The sequence below is a fragment of the Staurois parvus genome, unplaced genomic scaffold, assembly GCF_062004578.1.
Source record: "Staurois parvus isolate SC_StPar_1 unplaced genomic scaffold, SC_StPar_1.0 ptg000002l, whole genome shotgun sequence".
Lineage (NCBI taxonomy): Eukaryota > Metazoa > Chordata > Amphibia > Anura > Ranidae > Staurois > Staurois parvus.
Genome location: NW_028317798.1, coordinates 4,395,746 through 4,420,934, shown reverse-complemented (window position 1 = coordinate 4,420,934; position 25,189 = coordinate 4,395,746). Strand labels below are relative to the sequence as shown.

The window sequence follows — 25,189 nt, the reverse complement described above, 5'->3', positions numbered from 1 at the left end:
TGTAAGAGAGCTGGACAGGGCCATAGAAGATCCTTAGCCCATCAGCAGGACCGGTATCTGCTTCTTTGTGCAAGGAGGAACAGGATGAGCACTGCTAGAGTCCTATAAAAGTACCTCCAGCAGGCCACTGATGTAAATGTCTCTGACCAAACAATCAGAAACAGACTTCATGAGGGTGGCCTGAGGGCCTGACGTCCTCTAGTGGGCCCTGTGCTCACTGACCGGCACCATAGAGCTCGATTGGCATTTGTCATTGAACAAAAGAATTGTCTGTGCTTTTCACAGATGAGAACAGGTTCACCCCGAGCACGTGACAGACGTGAAGGGGTGTGGAGAAGCCATGGAGAACGTTATGCTGCCTGTAATATCGTTCAGCATGACCGTTTTGGTGGTGGGTCACTGATGGTCTGGGGAGGCATATCTATGTGGAGGGACGCACAGACCTCTACAGGCTAGATAATGGGACCCTAACTGCCATTAGGTATCAGGATGAAATCCTTGGACCCATTGTCAGACCCTACGCTGGTGCAGTGGGTCCTGGGTTCCTCCTGGTGCACGACAATGCCCAGGATCATGTGGTGAGAGTATGCAGGCAGTTCCTGGAGGATGAAGGAGTTGATAACACTGAATGGCTCCCATGCTCGCTTGACCTAAATCCAATAGAACACCTCTGGGATATCATGTTTCGGTTCATCCGACGCCACCAGGTTGCACCTCAGACTGTCCAGAAGCTCAATCATGCCCTGGTCCAAATCTGGGAGGAAATACCCCTGGACACCATCCGTCGTCTCATTAGTAGCATGCCCTGACGTTGTCAGGAATGCACACAAGCATGTGGAGGCCAAACTACTGAATACTATTTTGAGTTCCTGCAATGAAATTTCAGCAAAATGGACTAGCCTGCTGAATCATTTTTCCACTTTGATTTTTGGGGTATCTTTGTAGGTTGATAATTTTCATTTCTATCAAACGATGGGGCAGGGGCGGACTGACAATTTAGGCACTTGGGCAGTGCCCAAGGGCCTAGGGTCATTAGGGGGCCACATGAGATGCCCCTGGTACCTTTCATAGGCTTTTTTCGGTGTGGTTTGAGTGTGGGCGAGGACATAGGGGCCCCATGATTTCCTATTGCCCGGCGGACCCATGAGTTGTCAGTTCGGCCCTGGGATGGGGGCATCCTTACGTTCCTAACACATTACCCAGTCAGTATAGATATCCAGCATAATATTTTTCCCCACTGAGATCTAATGTGTTTTCAAAGCGTTCCTTTAATTATTTTGAGTAGTGTATATACACACACACACACTAAACCTCAGGTTTAAGACTACCCTGTCCAGGGTGGCAACCCCCTTGCATGATTTCCCTACAGAGTGAACAGCACTGTCAACTTATTAAGGAAAAATGGAAAAATAAAGAATTTACTGGCAAAAAAAACAGGTAATCAAACTTTGTAACAGAGGGGAAAAATCACGGCTGTGTTAAAGCTAATGACAAACTATATCATATCTTGCATTCCCCAGTCCATATGAAAACACGGTTTATAAGCAAAGGTTGTCTTAGTGAAAACGAAGTGTCAAAACAATCAGAGACATTCTGACTTGACTTGGAGATGATAATCTGCATGCTTGGTCAAGGTCTTGGACAACGCTACAGAGGTAACCTCCATATTTCTTTCAGTACTAATTTCTTTTAATTACTCTGATGGGTGGTCCCGTTTTCCCCCCTTCCCGATACCTAGTCTTCCCCCTCTCTCCAGCTTTCTGGCCTTATAGACAATACTTTCCTTTTTCTATCCTTTCTTTCTACCTCATCTACATGTGTACATTCTCTCTTACCTGCTGCCCTATCTTCAAGGCTTGCCTTTTCTGCACTTGGGCTCTTCGCCTTTATCCTCCTGTATCCACATGAGCTGCGGACGATGGCTCTGCATGAGTGTGGGAGGCCCCTCCCACCAAGGGGAGGTCTCTCCTGATCCTCTACCCTCAGAACCCTATGAGGTGTGTTGGACTGCTGCTGCTGTGTCAGTTTATGACTACTTTATAGTACCGCTGTATTGCCACCTTTGCCTTTATGTATGCCTATTCTGGTTTTGATTGTCACTGCTTGCCACTGCGTGGGCTGAACAATTGCCTGTTTATATCTTAATACCAATAGCCTAGGGATGCACCAAAATTTCAGTGGCTGAAACGTTACGGCTGAAAACACCCCTATTGGCCTTTGGTGAATAACCCCGCCTCCATCACCCGGAGATTCTCAGCCTCACCTGAGAACCCATCCAACCATCCCAGCGCTGGGCATAGAGATCAGTGAAGGAGAGATGGCCTCCACTCATCTCTATGCCCCTGGAGGTCCGGAGCAAAGTCATTACATCACTTCCGGATCTGGCACCTTATAAACAAGGCTTTTTTTTTTAACCACTTGCCCTCCAGAGGTATTACCCGCCTTCCTGACCAGGCCATTTCTTTGCATTACGGCACTGCGTTACTTTAACTGACAATTGTGCAGTCATGCAATGCTGCACCCAAATGAAATTTACATCCTTTTTTCCCCACAAATAGAGCTTTCTTCATAAATTTAGGGCAAAATGTATTCTGCTAAAAAAAAAAATACCAATACGTGTAAATTAATTGGTTTCTGTGAAAGTTATAACTTTTACAAATGGCGGTATATATACTGGATTTTTTTTTTTACTAGTAATGGCGGCGATCGCCAACTTATAGTGGGACTGCAGCGGGCATTCTCACACTGGGGGGAACTGACTTGGTGTCACTGACATCCCCAGTGACACCAATACAGTGATCAGGGCTTAAAAAAAAAACCAAGTTACACTTACGGTAACGTCTTTTCCAGGAGTCTTTCAGGCCAGCACTCTGAGAGACCTCGGCTCCTCCCCATCTGAGGAAACACCTCCACCTACAATAAAAAAGCTCCACTCCCCTCTGACCTCAGTTCTCCAAGCATCCTCCGGTCATCTGGGGAGACACAATGCGAGACAACATAATCACAATAAGCCATCTTCACATAACCAATATCAACAGTGGGTGGGAAACCGGTGCTGGCCTGAAAGACTCCTGGAAAAGACGTTACCGTAAGTGTAACTTGGTTTTTCCCCTACCGTCTTTCAGGCCAGCACTCTGAGAGGATAAGCGAGTACTCACCCTTCGGGCGGGCTAACTGCTTGTAAGACCTTACGATTAAAGTCCTGCTCCTGCACCGAGACCAGGTCCAGTCTGTAATGCTTGGCAAATGTGTCATAGCTGGACCATGTTGCCGCTCTGCAAATCTGCCCTGGGGAAACCCCTGCTAACTCTGCCTGGGTAGCCGCCACAGCTCGGGTGGAATGTGCCTTGATACCCTCCGGGACCTCCAGGCCTTCTGCCTGATATGCTCCTGTAATCGCCAGCCGCAGCCAGCTGGCCAGCGTCCTTCTAGACGCCTTCTTGCCTCTTCTAGCCCCCTTGAAAAAAACAAAAAGGGATTCGGTGCTTCTGAACTCCCTAGATTTCTCTAGATACTGGAGAACGCACCTTCTGACATCTAAACAATGATACCTCTCCTGATCTACCCCCACCGGGTTAGGAAAAAATGAGGGAAGGACAATGTCCTGTTCCCTCTGGAAACTCCGAGCTACCTTCGGAATGAAGGACGGGTCTGGTCTGAAAACGATCCTGTCTGAAAAAATACGGAGATAGGGTGTTCTGATCGAGAGGGCCTCCATCTCACACACCCTCCTCGCCGTGGTAATCGCCACCAGAAAAGCAGTCTTAATGGTGAGCTCACCTATCGGACAGGACTCCAAGGGCTCGAACGGAGCCCTAGTCATCCCCCCGAGCACCTTGGCCAAATCCCACACTGGAAATGGTCTGGACCTCGGAGGCCTCTGCCTCACCAGAGCTTTGAAAAACCTACTCACCAACGCCTCCCTGGCCAGGGGCGTCTCCAAGAACACACTGAGGGCCGAGACCTGGCCCTTGAGCGTGCTGACAGACAATCCCTTGTCCGCTCCCGCCTGCAGGAATTCCAACACAGAAACCAAACTATGGGTTGCCACAGCTGTCCGGTCACACCAGGCTGTAAAGCAACCCCAGACCCTACCATAAATGGCCTGGGTCTCCTCCTTCCTACTGGCCAGTAATGTCGCCACCACCCTAGGCGAGAACCCCTTTTCTAAGAGGAGCTGCTGCTCAGAAACCAGGCCGTTAACCGCAATCTTCCTACGCTGGGGCAAAGAACCGGCCCCTGTGTTAACAAATCCACTCTTGGAGGCAGCTCCCAGGGTGGACGAGAGGCCAAACTCTTCAGGGTCGCAAACCACGCCCGCCGCGGCCAGAAGGGAGCTATCAGGATTAACGAGGTCCCCTCTGTCCTGAATTTCCTCAGGACCAGGGGGAGCAAAGGAACCGGGGGAAAGGCGTAACAAAGCCGGTAGTCCCACCTCTGACCTAATGCGTCCACCGCTCTGGACCCGTCCCAGCGGGATAGAGAGAAGAAATTTGGGACCTTGTTGTTCCTTCCGGAGGCAAAAAGGTCCACATCCGGGGATCCCCACCTTCGCACAATCTCCTGAAAGACATCGGGGTTCAAGGCCCATTCCGACTCCCTGAGCCGAGTCCTGCTCAGGAAGTCTGCCTTCTGGTTCAGCTCCCCCTTTAAGTGTATCGCAGACAGGGACGCCAAATTCAGCTCTGCCCAGGACAACAGTGTCGCCGCTAAGGCCCCGAGGGCCTTGCTCCGCGTCCCTCCCTGCCTGTTTATATAAGCCACTGCCGTGGCATTGTCCGTCAGGACACGCACGTGCTGGCCCGTGACCTCCGCCTGGAAGGAGTGCAGAGCCTCCCACACTGCTCTCAATTCCTTCCAATTCGAGGATTTGTCCTTCTGCCCTAAGGACCATTCCCCCTGAGTCACCAAATTTCCCAGGTGGGCTCCCCAGCCCCTGGCGCTGGCATCCGTAGTGACCTCCGCGGAAATCGGAAAGCACCACAACAGCCCCTGAGTTATGCTGGACGATCTCCTCCACCACCATAGAGACCTTTTCACACTGGGGGGCACCAAGACCCTGCGTTCTAGGGAGTGACCCTTCCTGTCCCAAACCCTCAGGATCCACAACTGGAGGGGACGCATATGCAGACCTGCCCACTGAACTGCCGGAATGGACGCTGTCAGCAATCCAAGTACCGACATGGCCTGTCTTATGGACATTGACCTGCTCCCCTGCAGTAATCTGACTCCGGCCTCCAACTTGGTGACTTTTTCCCAAGTCAGGCTGGTCTTTTGGTCTACCGAGTCTAGAGTGTAGCCCAAGTAAATCACCTTCTGAGAAGGCACCAGGCAGGACTTCTCCAGATTCAAAATCCACCCCAAGCTTTCCAGATGGTTCCTCACTATAACCAGGTCTTGCCGTAAGTGAGCCTCTGAATCCGCGAAGAGCAGCAAATCGTCCAGATAGGCCACCACTGAAATCCCCCTCAAGCGGATAGAAATCAGTGCCTCCGACAGAACCTTGGTGAATACTCTTGGCGAGGAGGAAAGGCCGAATGGAAGAGCCCTGAACTGCCAGTGTCGAACCCCTTCCTCCCCCCCCACTGCCAACCTGAGGAACCTCTGAGAGGCTTCCGCCACGGGCACGTGCAGGTAGGCGTCCTTCAAGTCTATGGATGCCATGAATGCACCTGGTGGGATTAGGGACCTGATCGTAAAAATGGAATCCATGCGGAACCTCCGGTAACGCACCGACTTGTTCAAGGGTTTCAGGTTCAAAATCAGTCTGAACGCCCCAGACGGCTTTTGAACCACAAACACATGGGAATAAACTCCCTTCCCTCGCTCCGCTACCGGAACCCTGGAGATGACCCCCTGGGACTCCAGAATCTCCAAAGCGCCCACCAGAGCCGCGTCCTTCGTCGGATCCCTTGGACGGGTTGTCACCAAAAAAGTCTCGGGTGGCGGTCTCAGAAATTCCAACCGGTAACCCCTTCGGATGACATCCAAAATGAAGGGGCTGGTGACCACGGCTTCCCACTGTGGGAGGAATGCCGCCAATCTTCCCCCCACAGGAGGAACCAAGTCACCTTGGTTTTTGGGGCTGCTCAGGAGGGCGAAAAATCGCTCCCCCTCTTCCCCTACCTCTCTGTCCCGCCGACCTACCCTGACCAGGCGGTCGCAGGCTCAGCCTCTTTGCCGGGCGGGCCTTCCGTGTCCCCCCCTCCTGCATTTTCCTCTTGAGGGGGAAGGACTTTTTCCTATCAGCTGTCCGGTCCAATAATTCCTCCAACCCCGGGCCGAACAGACAGTCTCCTGTGAGGGGGATGCCGCATAACCTAACTTTTGAAGTGATGTCCCCCTGCCATGTCTTTAGCCACAGCGCCCTTCTGGCTGAATTGGTCAGGGCAGCAGACCTGGCCCCCAATCTCACCGACTCTGCGGAAGCATCCGCAATATACCCCACTCCTTGCAAAAGGGTCTCAAAAGAGGCCAAGATTTTTTCCTTGGGAGAGTCTGCCACAATATGGGCCTGTAATTGCGTAAGCCAATACTCTAAGTTCCTGGCCACCACTGTCGTAGCCATGGCCGGCTTCAGGTTGTACAGGGTCGAGTCCCAGGCCTTCCTAAGGAGAGACTCTGCCCTTCTGTCCAATAAGTCTGGTAAGACCCCCATGTCCTCAAACGCTAGGTCAGTTCTCCTGGTTGTTTGGGAAAAGGCCGCGTCTAGCCTGGGGCTCTTGTTCCAGACCGCCTCCGGGTCTTCCGAAAACGGAAACCTCCTCCTCAATGCTTTTGAGAAGAACGGTTTCCTTTCCGGGTCTTGCCACTCCTTCTTAATCGTGTCTACCAAAATGTCATGCACAGGAAACATTCTGTGCTGGTGCTCCTCCAATCCCTGATACATTTGGTCGTGGAGAGATAAGGCCTTAACCTCCTCCTTAATGTCCAGGGTTTCGTATATAGCCCCCAGGAGCTCATCAACCTCCTCTAGGGTCAACTTATACCGGGAGGGGCCCCTCCCTTCCTCTGAGGGACCCTCACCCGCTGATTCCTCCTCAGACTGGGAGTCCCCCACTGGTTCCTCCCCAGTCATAAGGGGTTCCCGACGACTCACCGAAGCCACCTGGGGGGGGGGAAGTGTAGGTAATGGGAGGGCAAACCTCTCCATGAGGGACTTGAAGGAGTCGAAGGTGGTAGCCAACTCCTTCACTGACCTAGCTAGGTCCCCCTGTTCCGGCTTCTCCTCCCTCACCAACCCCTGTATACATGGGCCACAAAGAACCTTTCGCCAAGATTCTTTTAGAACTTCCTTACAGGAAGGGCATCTCCGCTTGGGCTCCTGGTGCCTAAGTTTAGCTCGGGCCTTGCCCTGCAAGACACAAAAGAAAAGGGGGGAGGAGGGAAGCCCAATCAGTCCGACACTAAACACCCCCCCCCCCCCCCCCCTGCTTCCCGGCAGAGCAACAAGGGCCTGAAAAACCGCAGACCCCTTGCCCTACCTTCTGCTAGGGGCCCACAGGTAGGGGAGGCCTCCACTGAGGCACCTTACCTGCGACTGGCTGGTGCTGGCATCTCCTGGTCCCGGTGCCTCCGACATCCCGAACCGGAGGGTGGTCGCCTGGTGCAGGTCTGTCCCCCAGACCGCTGTGCACCGCACCGCCATATTCGAATTTCGCGCCGCCGTGGTGTGAAGGCCGCGACCGGAAGCGGAAGTCGCGGCCCTGGGCGAAGCCCCGCCCCTTCCGCCGGAAACCGCCGTCTCCCGACGTCCGGCCCGGCAAAGCCCTCAGACCGCCAGCATGGGAAGGAGCGGAACTCCCCCCGATCCTCCCCAGACCTCACCACGGCCACCCCGACACCCCCCCTCGCCGGAGGGGGTCGGGGGGCGAAGAGCAGGTAAGTGCCCTGTCCCGTCCCCCGGGATGCACTCTCACTGCTGGCAGCCTGCCCTGGGAGGATATGCAGCCGGACACTCCGGCCTTCACTCCCGGCTGCGTCGGGCCTCACAGCCGGCTATCCGGCCCTCGGCTCCCCTATCGTCCTCCTGCGCCTCCTCGTGTCTCCCCACCGGAGGAAACACCTGAACTGAGGTCAGAGGGGAGTGGAGCTTTTTTATTGTAGGTGGAGGTGTTTCCTCAGATGGGGAGGAGCCGAGGTCTCTCAGAGTGCTGGCCTGAAAGACGGTAGGGGAAAAAACCCTTACTCTGCACTAATGGCACTGGGCAGGAAGGGGTTAACATCTGGGGCGATCAAAGGGTTAACTGTGTGCGTTTTACTATGGGGCTGTGTCTGTGCTTTCCACTGTGCTGGAGCTGACAGGGGAGAAAACTGTATTGTTTACATATAGTTCTCTCCCCCGTCTGTAATACTCAGCAATCACCAGGTGCCTTCAAGTAATCACCGGCCGGGACCCGATGATTGGCAGCCGAGGCTGCGAATGGCGGCCCCTACCCGGAAATGCAAAATTACGTATATATACACGTGATTTTGCGTACCACTGCCACCCTGTAGCAGTCTTTCTGCTATAGGGTGGCAGTAAAACAGTTAAAGCACTATATTTGTAGAGGAGAAATTTAGGGTTTTATTGACCCCATATCTCTCTGTCACTGCTTATTTCTATCACAAGGCATGTTTACATTCCTTGTGCTAGGAATAAAAGTGATTAAAAAAATGTTTTTAAAAAGACAGTGTAGAAAACAATGTTTAAAGTGCACCCCCCCCTCATGCTCACGCCCAGTGGTGAATGCATACGTAGGCCACGTCCACATTTGTAAATGGTGTTCAAACCACACGTGTGAGGTATCGCCACGAATGTCAGAGCAAGAATTCTAGCACTAGACCTCTTCTGAAACTTTAAACTGATAACCTGTAGAAAGTTTTAAAGCGTCACCCATGGAGATTTTTTAAGTATCATAGTTTGGTTCCATTCCACGAGCATGTGCAATTTTAAAGCATGACATGTTGGGTATCTAGTTACTTGGTGGAACATAATCTTTCGTATTTTACAAAGTAGGGTATATTGTGGGGTTTTTTTAATTCATTAAAGTGTTTTATTTGTTTTTTTTTTAAATGCATTTGAAAAATATATACATTTTTAAAAACTGTCCATTTCGGTTTTCGGCCAAGTGCATCCTAAATTTGTGGTTTTGGTACCAGAATTTTCATTTCGGTGCACCACTACAATAAACGATATTGAAATTGAAAAATTCTGTATACATAGTGTTTTCCCAGAGGTTTTAGCTCTGGTCTGTAGCTTAAGGGTCTTCTTGTTGTGTTAATGTGGGCCATAAATGCTGCAGAAAACAGTGGTGCCATTTTTTGCAGGATTCCCCTAAAAGCCTTGAGGTGACTTCATTTTGTGACCTGAGGGTAGCAGGTCCATAACTCCCTGGGCTCACAGGAAGTGAGGTGAATAACATGTGACACAGCTGAATTTAAGTTCAGCAAAAGCAACTACTCTATTTCTATCCTAACATATACTGTATGTGATCCATGGATGTCAACATTCTTGAAATAGTTTGCTGGGATACCTGTGTGGTATGTCAGTTTTAGGGCCTGTATCAACAGGTAATGCAGCTTGCTTGCAGGGGCATACCGCTTGCATTTGATTTCAATCTGAGAAGTCACTAAGATCACAGTTTGAAAACAGGTGAATTTACCTGCATTTGACCTCCTTCAAGTTCTTACATTTCCATTGACTTGTAAAAGCAAAGAAGCAAGTTCTGTGGCAAATAAAAGCCCACAGACACAATCACTTAGATTGGAGTGGAACTGAATCTGCAGCATGTCTCCCCAGCACCTGCAGTTATCTGCAGATATGTACGTTGTACTTGCACATCATGGCAGATTTTCCTCCTAGTCTGACCCAACAATCATTATAGTAGAAGCAGCCGCAGCTCTGTCCAGGCCCCACCACCAATGGTGTTTTGTCCTGCCCATGGGGCTTAGTCATGGACCTTAACAACTGTCGGATCCTGATGGTTTGCAGCACTTGGGGTCGTTTCCTTCCCTTATACTGTATGCATTGAGCCAGGATGGGCTCTCCCCAGCCTGAACCCTCAGTCTCACCAGACTGGGACACACAGGAACCTTGAGTGGCACCCCTAGTGTTTTCAGTGTGGGTTCACTGTAAGCACACCTTATATGGTTTGTCCCAACCCCGATCTCTAAAACTTTTGCTTTAGCAAGCACTGCATATCATAGACAAAATTCATTTGTTTGTCCATCTTTTTTTGCATCTCAGTGCTGCTTCACTCCAGCCTTTTGCAGTCACTTCCTGTCTACATGCACTCACTCCAGTGTAAACTGTACATCATTGTTCTGGACTGGTCTTCTGTTAGTGACAATAGAAGACCATGTCTGCACAATGTGTGTTGACTCAGCTGCTACTTCTAGTCTCAGCCATGGGTGCAAGTGACAGGGTGACTAATCAGGAGCAATACTAGGACAAACTTGCCACCCAGTAACAAAGTGACTGAAGAAGGACTTTAATGGAAGGATGAAGACACTCATCACTACATGACAGCATTTTGCTGCAGCCTTGAGGACTGGCCACCGATGATAAGGGAGAAGTAGGAAAATGCCCCTCCCTTACTGTGCATTGGAGGGCAAAAGAGACATTTGGGGTCCAACAGACCTGTGATGTCTCCATAAACAGTAGCCATCACCCACCCCTTGAGATAGCAATAAAGTTTTGGTATTTAGATAGTTACTAGTGCTACAACTATCTGTATATAATATCTAGCTGGGGAGATTTCCCCATCTCTGCCATTCAGCATAAATGTAGAAATCTATAGATTTTCTCTTACAGCTGAATGAGGAAGTCTAGCCATGTATGGGCAGCTTCACACTAAAGCAGAAATGTCAACCTGTGACAGGAAGTTCCAATGAGGAATCAAACTGGCAGATCACCATATAAAAACAGGCAGAAAAGGAACCCTGCCAGTGAAGAACACCCTCACTAATGTGCAGCTAAACTCGAGAACAAAAAAATCAAGCTAAGGACATTTTCTGCAAAGACACCAAAATAGTTGTTGATCCGGATAGAAATCCAGTGCCCTTGTAATAAACTGTGTACTGAACTGAACTCCCAACCAAGGTTTCAGCTTTCCCAGCTAGATTCTGTGAAGGAGAGGAGAAGGAGAGGAGAAGGGGAGGAGGGGTTTGTAGTCAAAATCAGGAGAATGGCCAATGCCTATCCTACAACGCTGCTACTGCTCCATAAACACAGCGCAGTAAGTGAGCACTGTCACCCCTGGACAGGAAGTGGCTGTATAACCCCGTAAAAAGAAAATGTCAAAAAGGTCTGGAAAAAGAAAACCAATGCAACCACCACATCTAAGGACTGGCAAGCTGCAATATATTACATTTTTGGTTTTGGGTATAGATATACGTAAGCTTGTAAGCACGTTTTCCCAATATCGTGCATAAAATAGTGAAGCGCTCCCAAATTAACTAAAAAAATTATTCAATAAGTGAAAAATTACATAAACACTTCTCATATATACCCATATACTATTAACTCTTAATAGATCTGTGATAAAAGATACCAAAATATACAATTCATAATATATAATGATAAAAACAATTAACATAATACTACCGATTCATAAAAATGTGACAAATCGTGATACTTGTGACACAACTGAATATCAAAAAAGATATATAGTGATGCTGCGATAGATAAATACATATGTCTGTGTTAAACCCTATAACAAATTAGAAAAAATTGCTTCTTAGATCAAAAAAAATATAAATAAATAAACTCAGTGTTTCAAAAAAACTCAAATAATCCATGCAAAAATGTGAAACACTCTGTGATCTTCACTTCTAGTGCTCAAGAAAGGAATCCTCCAACGGCAGAAATGCCTGCTCACCTCCCCTCCTCGACCCACACAGGGCCAAAAGGCAAAAAGGCTCTCCTTAAAGGCAATCCTTTCCTCCAAGCAACTCGGGCAGGAACCTCAGGACTTCCACTCCACCTCCTCTTACCACGTCATATAGGGCACAAACAGAAACTTCCCATAGTATAACACCGTTTATTATAAGTAATATGGCATAACAAACTTTCCAACTCACATGGTATCTTTGGATACAGCGCTTTTTCACCTCACATCATGGGTGTACTCTCATACAGGGAGGGAAACCAATATGGCCGCTGTGTCCGGACAAAAACGTCCCCACGTGACCGGAAGTGACGTAATCTCGTGCTGGGAATGGCGTTGCGTCACGTGCGTCGTGACTTCATCAGGGTCTGCATTCACTTTAAAACTGAACTCCAGGCAGGCAAAAAAGACCCAAATAAATCCAACTCTGTATTAATACACCATTAACACTGAGTGAGTATCTGAATCTAGTAGTCTCCTGTGAAGTAGAGCTTGCTGGGGATGGGGGAAGCAGCACAATGAGCCAATCAGCTTGTGCTGTAGTGTAAGAAGCATGCTGATAGGAGGAGAAAGCAGAATGGCAGAGAAATTTGCTCATTAGTCTGCAGTTTCTCTTTTCCTTGTCTAGTCACAGGCAGAGGGTGGGGAGGAGAATTTCATCTGAAGCTTTAGCACAGAAAAATCCGGTCTCCTCCTCTGCCAGAGAGGATTGTGCTATGTGTGATGGACAGAAATACAAATCCTTGGCAGGTAAAACAGCTCTCATATGTAATTCATCTGTGTACTAAGCCGTTTGCATGAAGTTCAAATTTAAGCCTGGTTCGCACCAATGCGTTTTTTTTGTGCTGTTTGCAGAAATACACAACAGTCCGTTTAACATGGTTTCCTATGGGACATGTTCACATCTATGCTTTTTTGAGCATCGGCATTTTTGGAAAGAATCAGGGACTTTTTAAAAGCAGCGTCTTTACTACAATAGAGTTCAATGGAGACACTGCTAAAACGCATTTAGTTTTTATTCTGGCCAGAAACAAAAACATTTCACCTTTAACAGAAAAAAAAAAAAACACTGAAAAATTGCAAAATACTGTAAAAAAGCATGTGTGTAAAAACGCAAAGCGAAATGCAAAAAGCATTGCAGAGATGGGCCAAAAACAAACTGCATTAGTGTGAACCAGGCCCTAATCTTTTCAGCTTCCCAACTGTTGTCGTCACCCTGAATCAGCCCAGGAATCTGATAATGGCAGCTTCTCTCTAAACTTTATACACGGGTACTTAGTTTAGTGACAGATTCCCCAAAATGGTCATTGGTCATGGGGATCCATTTAAATCTGCTAGGACTAACGGGTACCTCACTATTTGGCTGCTAACACTGGCACAGTTACAAACTGACTGAGCTCCTTCATATTCTCCCAGTACAGGACAGTCTGCACAGGAGCACATCGGAGTCCATTACGGCTATATTCTTCAGCCCTCATGTAGGGAAGCTTTCTTTCTTGTTTTACTGTTTAATTATTAAAGCCATCGGACTCTCCAGACTTTCGTCTGGCGCTCCTATTGACCTGATTATGCTGGAATCAGATAATGGCAGCTTCTTTCTAAAACTTCTCACACGGGTATTTGGAAGTGTGACAGATTCCCTCAAAAGGACACGGAAAGGAAAGGCACATAGAGCAGACAGGGATGTAGTAGACCATTCCTGCAAACAAAATTTCAATGGGACACATTTAAGATGCAGATGCTGGAAGTTCAACATTTAGTCATATAACGCATTGGAAGAGCTTGCAGCAAAAACACAACCCCTTCTAATTGGCTACAAAAGAGACAGTATACCAAGAAAATCTTCAAACGTGACAATGGTAATCTTCATCCACCACAATGAACTGACTTATAAAGTGTCGATTTAGTTCTCTTGTTCAGCTGCTTCTTTCTCCACCCACAATTGGAAGTCCACTCATCCCCTTTTTTTCCAATCTCAATAGGACAGCAAAAACAAATATTCTTTAGGCAAAGACAATTCCTGATCCAATGGGTAAAAGTAGAACTACAGACAAAACTTTTTCTTTTCATTTTGGATAGAGTAAGGGAGAGCTATAACTCCTGTCAGTTTATTTTCGCCATCTGTGTCTCTTTGCAGAAATTTCCCTTCACTTCCTGTCCCATAGCCAAAACAGGAAGTGAGAGGAAAACCCTGCAAATTAGGGGAATCCCTGGAGCCCCCCAGGTCAACAGAACAAGTGTCCCCATTGGAAGATTTCCCCTCTATTACTTTTCTGAGGGCAACCCAAAATTTGGGATTTTCTTTTACTTTCAATGATAATGGTAAGCAGGACAAAGAGAGCAAGTGAATCTCCCTACCCGGGGGCACAGCGAGCAATAAAAACCTGGCAGATGTTCTAATCCCACTCCACTCTATCCAAAACGAAAAAAAAAAAAAAAGTTTTGCATTTGGTTGTACTTTAAAATCCAGCGCTGATCGATCCTTTTTGAGAAGTCCCCACTTCCAATTTCGTACCCCTGTTGAAGATTTTCTGAATAGAACTGATACTTTTGTAGATTATATGTTTCTTGCATACGACCCTAAACATGAGTAACGCTTGGTGCAGAGTCCAGCTGCCGCATATTTCCTGCCCCTCTACAGACTGTACACTGTGCCTCCCGGGTGCCCACATTCATCTATACTTTATACCAGGGTTCCATGGAACCCAAGGTTCCTCCAAAGGTTACCAGGAGTTCCTTGAGCAATGACCAATTTCTGCCTCTTAAATAAGTTCCCACTGACACTATTGATCTTTTTACTTATCTGTAAGGGGGTAATCCTTACCAATGACCACAAGTGTAAGGAGCATTCTTCCCATTAACCATCACACTAATGCATCATGAGTTGTAGATACAGTCATTTGTTTATCAGGGGGTTTCCTGAGACCGGAAAAAAATTATTTCAAGGGTTCATCTGTGTTGAAAATTTTGAGAAAGTCTGCTTTATACACAGCACACAACCTCAGTACACAAGCACTAAAAGAACAACTTCTCAACTTCTCCCCTGGGTGCTCCTTACAGAACCAGAAAACATTTAATCTTTTTCAGCCAAGTGTAGTACATTTATCATTTTATGGCTGCTTCCTGGCCTAAGTGACAATGACATAGGGACCCCCACCTCCTGCAATGTCCATATGATATGTCCAATGGTCCCGTCCCTCATTGGCATCTTTTGCTGCATGCTGGTGTTCGGCCATCTTCATTGTCCAGCATGGAATGATGTCACTCCTACACATGCACAGGAGTCAGTCATCCTGGCACACAGAGACTAGACCAGCAGTGTAAGCTGTGCAGTGCATGTACAGCTGAGTATACATGACAGAGGACACATTGTGCAGGTAGGTAGGTGCATCCTACTGCAGAGCACACATTGCATGTCTCTTCTGCAATAAAGCGGCTGCCTGCTTGCTATCTGTGACAGTGGAACTATAGTTCCCCTACAAAAGCATAACCCACCTTTCTATAGGTGGAGGCCATTTACGTACCTTATGAATCCTGACTGAAAAACTCCCAGAGATGGCACCATTTGGCCCTGCCTTGTTGCTAGGATGTTGCTAAGAGACACATAGCTGTTATTGTTCACCTCCACCATCAAAGGAGTGAGCTTCTAAATTGCCTACACCTATAACAAGAGCATTATCCACCTTTAGGGTCCTTTCACATGGAGCGGATCCGTTTAGCAGATCCACTTGCTCAGCGGGGGATCTCTCTGCTGATCCCCGCTGAGCAAGCGGATGACAGCTCTGTGTCCACTCCACTGTTGCAGAGCAGACATAGAGCTGCTCGCTCTCCTCAATGGCCACTCGGATAAAAACGGACCGCCTGTCTGTTTTCATTCGACCAAATCTGACGGACGGAAGGGGAATTGGATCCCCATCTGTCCCTTTTTGGCAGATCAGACTGGATGTTGGTGGGTGTAAATGGAGGTTCCGATTGGATCTGCCCAAAAAACGGGCAGGCGGACCCAATTGGAACGTCTGTGTGAAAGAGCCCTTAATCAGAGCTGCACAGTTTGTTTTCATCTACTGACGTCCCTTATCAGCATAGGCCGTTTTTTTAGGAAAGGTGAATTAAACCTTTAAGCACAGCAGTGCGTATGAGGCTCTACTAATGTGTCTAATTATTAAATGCCAAAAATCTACTTACAAAGTATCCTGTACAAATGCTGCGTGTAGTATGAAGTACTGCTGGTGCGGGAGAGTCCGCGCTAACATCACCCTCGCCTGCTGAAGCCACCACCAGCGGCATTTCATACTACACACGACATTTGTATAGGATACTTTGTAGGTCATTTTCTGGCTTTTAATAATAAAATACTTCACTATTGGAGATTTGTTTTTCTCTATAGCAGGGTTTCTCAACCTTTTTCAGTAAAGGCACCCTTTAAAATTATGGACAGTCCCGAGGTACCCTTTAACATTATAGACAGTCGCGAGGCACCCCATTATAAAATGTGAAAAACTACTCTAATAGTTTCATATAACGCAACATCCACACATGTAGGACACCCAACATTAGAGGTGATTTATTCTTCCAAAGCAAATACACTTTTGCACACCGGTACTGACTAGTATTCCAATGTTTCTCTTCTCCCTCAGTTTTTCTCCATTACTCAGCTAATGTGACCCCAGTACTGATGGAGAGGGGCAGGGGAGGGTCAAAGTAGGATGCTGTGCAGGCAACTTATATCCTCCTTATCAACTGATGATGTCATTGGTTGTCAGGATGCCGACGGCTAGAAGGTTGTAATGGTGCACAATGAAAACCTGTGGCTTTGTGTAACTAAAAGGCAGGCTTGTTCCACCCGCTGGCTTGTATACAAGTTTTGGGCAATTTTTAGACATTTTGCCAAGGCACCCCTGAAGAAACCTCAAGGCGCCCCAGGGTGTCTGGGCACCCTGGTTGAGAAAGGCTGCTCTGTAGCCAAGTTCTTGTAAAAGACTAGGAGGAGGAGATTGCAATAATGGGAATACATCTATGGTGGAAGATCCAGATTGTGACAGACATAGTTTCAGGCCCTATCAGACCACCTATAATTTGGGGGTCTGTATAGCTGGTAAGAGAATTTGTTTTGTGGGGGTGGTCGATTCACATTTTCACTGGATGCAACACATTGACGGACATTCATATTCACGGAGAAATATTTGATTGGAATTCATGGACTTTGGTCTGAATGTCACATTCATTCATTTATTTATAGTTATGGTTAACACCTATATTCACTGAAGAATTATTTGATTGGATTCCATGGACTTTTCTTTGAAGGACACATTTATTTATAGATATTGTTTCACAAAGATACACAATGCAACATATTTGGTATTTACGTTTAAGCACATTGTATTGGATGTTTTGTGTGCAGCTGTGCATTTATTTATTTATCTAGCACTAAGAGCAGTGAATAATGTTGTTTGTATGTGTGTGCAGACACAGGAACCCTCCGCACATACGCAGACAGGCGCAGGGTGTCCATCATACAACAAATAACTGGCAGAGACCCACGACATGTCTATGCGGGGGATGCCTGTCTATGCACACGTCACATGCCTCTACCAGGCCCGGATACCTGCATGTGCGCAGGAATCCCCAGAGGTCGCTGCCCTTTATTTGGGATCTGTGGCACACACTGTTCATTTTTTGCCATCAAATTTCTATTTAGTTTTAGTCATAGTCTTTTGACTACAATGGCATGTTAGTCGTATTTTAGTCAACGAAAATATTTTAGTTGACAAAATTAACACTGGTGGCACTTCTGCGAGGTGTGGGAGAGGAATGGCAGTGTGTAGGAGGAGCAACTATCAGGTGGATGCATGGGGAGGAGCAGTGGTCAGGCGGCGCAGAAGAAGAGCAGCGGTCAGACAGTGGCATGGGGGAGGTGTGGCAGTCAGGCAGCAGTGGAGAAATGACAGATGGCAGCGTGGGGGAGAAACAAGGATGGTGGTAACATGGGAGAAGAGCGGTGGTCAGGCGGCGACGCGGGGGAGCAGTGGTGGTCAGACAGCGAGGCGGGGGAGCAGCGGTGGTCAGACGGCGACGCAGGGGAGCAGCGGTGGTCAGACGGCGACGCAGGGGAGCAGCGGTGGTCAGACAGTGACGTTGGGGAGCAGTGGCGGTCAGACGGCGACGCGGTGGAGCGGTGGCGGTCAGACGGCAACGTGGGTGGTCAGATGGTGACGCAGTGGAGCAGTGGCGGTCAGACGGCAACGTGGGTGGTCAGATGGTGACGCGGTGGAGCAGTGGCGGTCAGACGGCAACGTGGGGGGTCAGATGGTGACGCGGTGGAGCAGTGGCGGTCAGACGGCAACGTGGGTGGTCAGATGGTGACGCGGTGGAGCAGTGGCGGTCAGACGGCAACGTGGGGGGTCAGATGGTGACGCGGTGGAGCAGTGGCGGTCAGACGGCAATGTGGGGGGTCAGATGGTGACGCGGTGGAGCAGTGGCGGTCAGACGGCAACGTGGGGGGTCAGATGGTGACGCAGTGGAGCAGTGGCGGTCAGATGGCAACGTGGGGGGTCAGATGGTGATGCGGTGGAGCAGTGGCGGTCAGACAGCAACGTGGGGGGTCAGATGGTGACGCAGTGGAGCAGTGGCGGTCAGACGGCAACGTGGGGGGTCAGATGGTGACGCGGTGGAGCAGTGGCTGTCAGACAGCGACGCAGGGGAACAGCGGTGGTCAGATAGTGAAGCGGGGGAGCAGTGGCAGTCAGGCAGCGACGTGGGGGGGGGTCAGATGGCAACGCAGGGGAGCAGTGGCAGACGACGACATGGGGGGGTCAGATGGCAATGCAGGGGGAGGGGTCAAATGGTGGTGTGGTCAAGAAAGGTACAGTTGAGGTGAAGTTCCTCTCATGGTCTGTGATATACATTCCCATAGCCTGGGTCCATCTCCTGGACAGAGCTCTGACTGCTCCATACATCTCACTGACATGACAACACCACACAGCCATGAAGCCCTCTGTATGTCGCTGACACAGGCTGTAGAGCAGTATGTCATACACACAGCCTGCCTGTCCTCCATACACTTCATGTGTGATGTCTCAGCTCCCTCCATGTGGCTGTCCTCCCTTCTCCTCCCAGAGTCCAGCACACGCCCAACCCCCACCCCTCTCCTCGAACACTTACTTCACCCTGGAACCCATTGTCTCCGGTCTCCGGTGTCCGGTGTCCGGTCCGCTCTCCCTCACTCACACAGCGCCATGGTCACCGAGTCGCGAGACGGCCGCGTAGGCTGCTGGGAGTTGTAGTCCAGGCCTCGCGCTCTGCCTTCCAGCCCTCACCGCATCTGGACTACAGATCCCAGGGTGCACCGCGCAGCCAGCGAGCCGCGGCTCAGCCCATGGCGCAGTGCGCAGGGAGAGCGGGCCTGTCACTTGGTAGGCGGGATCGCTGTTCAGGGACGCTCACCCACTGGAGGAGGAAGGAGTGTGAGGGAATATCAGCCAATGGGAGAGCAGGAGGGAGAATTGAAGTAGATGTACTCCACAACTCACTGACATTAGCTTGGTAGGCTCCTCTGACAAGGATGTCATCAGTCAGGCACGGTTTTTGATGATTAGAGATTCAGATTACATCTGACTGGAGTGCAGTTTAGTTCAGATCACATTTTTGTTTTGTTGTTTTCGCAGAAATAAATTATAAGTGACATAATATGAACAAAAACTGATTATTAGACCCCAAAGATAAACAACAGATGTAAACAACCAGCATCTATTGACATGTGTTCAGGTCCGCCTGAGGTCGCGCTCACACTTGAGCGATTTGTAGCTTGAGCTCGGGTTCACACTATGCTATGCATGACATCGCATGTAATTCACACAGGAATCGCACCGCATTTGAGCCATACATTGGCTCAAATCTCATCTGCAGCAAAAGGTGCAGGACCCTTTTTTCAATCCGCACCTGAATCGCATTGTATGGGTGAGAACACCCATGCGATGCGATTTCTGGCAATCGCATTTTGCGATCTGTTTCATGGTGTCATTAATTTATCATTGACACCGGCACCAGAGCGCATGAATGAGATGCGATTGCAACAAACACACAGGATTCACAGCATTTCCTGCACTGCATTGGTGTGAACCTAGGCTAAAACTCAAAGCTCCAAAAATGCTCAAACTTAAAAAAATCAATTGTTCTCCATGGTGCCTGTTCACACCTGATCATGCAAACAGGCATCATAGAGAACAATTGATTGTTTAAGTTGGAGCATTTTTGGAGCTTCAAGCTACAAATCACTCAACTGTGAATGCGATCTTAGAGCCCATTCATAATGGCGTGCTGTAAAATGCGATATGAGTTTTTTTGAAAAATGAAAATTGTGTTTTCATTATGCTGCTTTAAAATTTTAATGCAACACATATGCATATTACACCCATTTTCATCCCTGGTCACCTGAGAAAATATTGACCCAAGAAACCAAATCTCCAATAGTGAAAAACGAGCGGTGCAGTTCCACTGACTTTAACCATTACACCTCTGACACCTGTTCACCCCCTATGCACCAGAGCAATTTTTATATTTCTGTTATGGACCTATTTATTGGGCGATAACTGTGTCATTACTTAGGGCAGGACTACACTGCACCTGAGCACCACAAACCAAAAATGCTACTTAGTTGTGCCTGCGTGGGTTTCCTCCCACACTCCAAAGACATGCTGGTAGGTTAAATGGATTCTGTCTCAATTGGCCCTGGTATGTATGAATGTAAGGTAGGGACCTTAGATTGTAAGCTCCTTGAGGCTTAGGGACTGATGTGAATGTACTATATATATATATATATATATTATACAGTGAGGAACAGAGGTACTTGAACACCCTGCGATTTTGCAAGTTCTCCCACTTAGAAATCATGGAGGGGTCTGAAATTCACATTGTAGGTGCATTCCCACTCTGAGAGACAGAATTTAAAAAAAATTCAGGAAATCACATTGTATGATTTTTAAAGAATTTATGTTCATCCCTTGAATTAAAGCTGAAAGTCTGCACTTCAAATTAAATTGGATTGTTTCATTTTCATTTATTCTGGTAGCATACAGAGCCAAAAGTATGAAAATTGTGCCTGTGTCCAAATATATATGGACCTAACTGTGTGTGTGTGTGTGTGTATATATATATACAGTGTATATATATTATATATATATACACACTATATTGCCAAAAGTATTGGGACACCCCTCCAAATCATTGGATTCAGGTGTTCCAATCACCTCCATGGCCACAGGTGTATAAAAACAAGCACCTAGGCATGCAGACTGCTTCTACAAACATTTGTGAAAGAATGGGTCGCTCTCAGGAGCTCAGTGAATTCTCTGTGCAATAAGTCCGTCCATTTCGAGGTCAACTGTTAGCGGTATTATAACAACTCAGCCACATAAAATGAGAGAGTGGGATCAGCATATGCTGAAGTGCGCAGAAGTCGCCAACTGTCTGCAGAGTCAATAGCTAAAGACCTCCAAACTTAATGTGGCCTTCAGATTAGCACAACAACAGTGCATAGAGAGTTTCATGTCTGAATTTGGTGGTTACCAGGAGAACTGTGCTTGCCTGACAGCATTGTGCCAAGTGTAAAGTTTGGTGGAGGGGGGATTATGGTGTGGAGTTGTTTTCAGGGGCTGGGCTTGGCCCTTTAATTCTAGTGAAGGGAACTATTAAGGTGTCAGCATACCAAGACATTTTGGACAATTTCATGCTCCCAACTTTGTGGGAACAGTTTGGGGATGGCCCCTTCCTTTTCCAACATCACTGCGCATCAGTGCACAACAAGGTCCATAAAGATATGGATGAGCTAGTTTGGGGTGGAGGAACTTGACCTCAACCTAATAAAACACCTTTGGGATGAATTAGAGCGGAGACTGTGAGCCAGGCCTTCTTGTTCGACATCAGTACCTGACCTCACAAATGCACTTCTGGAAGAATAGTCAAACATTCCCATAGACACACTCCTAACCCTTGTGAGTAGCCTTCTCAAAAGTTGAAGCTTTTACAGCTGCAAAGGGTGAATATTGAATTTTGAACCCTACGGACTAAGACTGGGATGTCATTAAAGTTAATGTGGCTGTAAAAGCAGGCATCCAAATACTTTTGGCAATATATAGTGTGTGTGTGTGTGTGTGTATATACACACATACATACATACATGTAAAGCGCTGCGAAAATTGACAGCGCTATATGAGTACCTGAAATATATAAATTAATTTTTTATATTTAAAGCAAACTCTCCGATCCATCCATGTCTCCATGCTTTATTTTGCTTTGAAATCCTTTTGAAAGAAAAACCCCTAGCATTTCTGGCAGTTGGCCATCTGGAGTAGGGCAGATGATTCATGTATCATTTACTTTCTGTAATCTATCTGCCCTTAGCTCAGGCATAGGCTGAGAACCCTTCCTCCGCTCCTGAAGACTCCGGGGATGTATGACATCATTTGCCTAGGGACAGAAACTAGGAAGTAACAGAATAAATGTAAAAAAAAAGTTTAAAACAAGTAAATATGATATACTTTCTTATCTATTTCCAAATGTTAGCAGCTTAAAGCGGAGCTCCACCCAAAAGGGGAAGTTACAGTTTAAGGCCTTGTCCCCCACTCCCCATTAAGGATTGGCACCTTAAGGAGTGAGTGGTGGTACCCGGCTTTGACAGGCTCCCACTTCCAGTGCAATCGCCTAGGCGATCGGAAGCAGAAGTTGTCCTCCCCTCCCCATAGTCTTCTGGGACACGTCACAGGTCCCAGAAGACTACGGAACCATTCACAAAGCGCAGCTTTGCTCGTGCATGTCACAGCCGTGTGCACCCCCACTGAAGATTCCAGTGCTGAGGAGACAGGACAGTCAGTCGACTCGACGGTGTGAAGATACCGCAGGATCGAGGGACAGGTAAGTGTCTGTTTTTTAAAAGTCAACAGCTACAGTTTTTGTAGCTGCTGACTTTTATTTCTTTTAATTCCTACTGGACCTCTGCTTTAAGGATTAAAAATAGTCCATGTTGATTTAGAGAGTGAAGTTCCACTTTAAGATAAAAATTTAATACATATATTGTTTTTTTGAGGACAAACAAGGCTTTCTTTTCGTGAATATTGAATGCAACAATTATCTTTTTTTTTTCTCAGTCCTTAAAAAAATTAAATGTAACAAAACATAACAAAACGCATGTAGTAAAACAAAGGGGTATACGAGCGCTAGGATAAAGTAAGGAATGAGCAGCTAGCATACAGGTATAACCTCAAAACCTTTGATGTGAAAATAGTGAAAAAATGCAGTGCTATGTTTAAAAGGTATAACTAGGCAATAATGTGACATACATACATATAAATGCATTGTGGAGCGCTATAATAAATGACGTGTCAAACATCTAAAAATGATGTTAATAGTGCAGGGCCCCTTTGATAACGTGCTCGTAGCACGAAATGCGTTAGTGTGGAGCCTAGCCGGTGACGTCACACCGCTCGGGCCACGTGGAGGCCGGCGGCCATCTTTATTCCTGTCTCATGCTGATGTGAGTGTACTATCTTATGTGATTCATTAATAAATTGAAAAATACTACACTATCAAGATCTTTGCTTGGGCTCGTTTTGTTACGAGCCCCCCCCTTCAAGGTGGATCCCTGTTTTGGTGCCCCATACCTTTCATTGTGAGGTTTTCCATGGTGGATGGCATAGTATCTCTGATACTTGGATCGTGACCCCCTGCTGGATGGTTGAGTAATATCACCTGGAGAAAGATGACACAGTGATCACCTGTCGTGCTCTCGGTTTGCCAGATGATCTCCTGACCCTTTTCCTTTCCAGACCTAGATGACCAGGAGTGGTCAGACAACTCAATATATATGCGCTATCTGGTTAGTGCATAATTTACTCATTCACAATCACGGGAGTCACTGATGTCACCATTGTTTTGAATTTTGGACGTTATTTGATTATATGTCACTTACTGCACTATTAACATCATTTTTAGATGTTTGACACATGTCATTTATTATAGCGCTCCACAGCGCATTTATATGTATGTATGTCACATTATTGCCTAGCTATACCTTTTGAACATAGCGCTGCATTTTTTCACTATAACAAAACGCATGTTTTCTTTTTTTGAGCAGTGTTTAGTTTAGTGTTACCACACATAAAAAGTGCAGATTTTATACTGTCATTTGTCCTGTTTTAAAATGACTCTAAAATTATGATTCTGGTACAAAGCATTGCAAAGTGATTTACAAATGAAATAAAGTTTTATTTTTTTTCCAATTTTGCAGTTTTTTAAATGTGAAAATTGCAAATGTATGTTAAAGGTGTAAAAATATTAACCAATGAAAAAAAGTTTAAATATTACTAGTTAATGCAATAGAAACTAACAAAAATAAAAATCAGCAGGGAAATATTAAATGAATGGAGAAGGAGAATAAGGAGTTAATTAGGGTTAAGAAGGGGTAAATAGAAGAACATTTAATTAAACAGAAAAAAAAACTTTTTTTTTTTTACTTGTCAGGTTTCTTTAACTGACTTCATCTGCAAATTGTTGTTCATCCCTTTTGAGCTGTAGATGAATAAACAGAAAGATACAAAATTAACCATTGTTGTTGATAAAGATCGCCAGACTACTTTTTTTTTTAACATCTTCAGCTGTCAGACCTTTCTCTGTACTCGGCAATGCCTCTTTGATTAATTAGAACTGAAATGCCCAGTACTGTGACAAGGGAGGTCCTGGAAGCAGGGCAGAAATATATATTACACATGCTCTGTGTACAATGATGACATTTTTTTGGTCGTGTCTAACATGTCCAGAGTCTGCAACTGAATCATGGAAGGTGCATTTTTGGTTCATTTTTCAAACAGGGCCCCAAAGATGCAGCAATTTGCACTTCATAAGGCTAGGTTTACATTAGAGCAGCTGGAACATGCTCTAATTTTCAGTGTGCTTTCTGTAGTATAGTTTTTGACACCTTTTTCATGTGTCATGTTTTTTTATACCTTTTTGGTGCATTTCCATTTAAGTGTAGGGGGCCAAAATCGCACTACAACAGCATGAAAGTAGCATGTGCACCTTTTTCCAGAAAATGCACTGCATTGACATGACTGGGCACCACTGAAAAAAACGTGATTTCCATTATCGTGCGATTCTGTGGGGCTGAAGTTGCATCTGAAATTGTGCTAGATGAACCAGACCTTAAAAAGCAGCACAGAGATATGAACAGATATAATTTATAGAGAACTATTTAATGCGCTTTTGTTGCACTGGATGGGACAGCAAAAGTACACAAGTGTGAACAGGGCCTAAACAAAAAAGGACACAAC

General features: G+C 46.8%; 2 protein-coding genes across 2 annotated transcripts in view; both read right to left on the bottom strand.

Annotated features, from left to right (window-relative positions):
• DENND1A (DENN domain containing 1A) overlaps positions 1 to 19,195 on the bottom strand; it is a gene marked incomplete at its 3' end in the record, with an annotated part of 1,241,355 nt that extends 1,222,160 nt beyond the window's left edge. Inside the window, exon 1 of the mRNA XM_089664905.1 lies at positions 19,032 to 19,195. Coding sequence (XP_089521031.1) covers positions 19,032 to 19,048 — 17 coding nt within the window. The remainder of the gene's footprint in view (positions 1 to 19,031) is intronic.
• On the bottom strand, positions 5,268 to 8,166 carry LOC149474730 (uncharacterized). The gene is made up of 2 exons (XM_089668411.1): positions 7,535 to 8,166; positions 5,268 to 7,354 (listed from the first exon to the last, which is right to left on the bottom strand). Exons 1-2 carry the CDS (start codon positions 7,646 to 7,648, stop codon positions 6,068 to 6,070), a joined length of 1,401 nt encoding a protein of 466 aa, XP_089524537.1. The 5' UTR covers positions 7,649 to 8,166; the 3' UTR covers positions 5,268 to 6,067.
• Positions 19,196 to 25,189: the final 5,994 nt, after the last annotated feature.

Excerpts from the sequence above, each read along its gene's own strand:
- LOC149474730 (XM_089668411.1), bottom strand. The coding sequence starts at position 7,648 with ATGGCGGTGCGGTGCACAGCGGTCTGGGGGACAGACCTGCACCAGGCG. Across the intron at positions 7,355-7,534 it reads CCAGCACCAGCCAGTCGCAG|GGCAAGGCCCGAGCTAAACT; the intron begins GTAAGGTGCCTC and ends TGTGTCTTGCAG.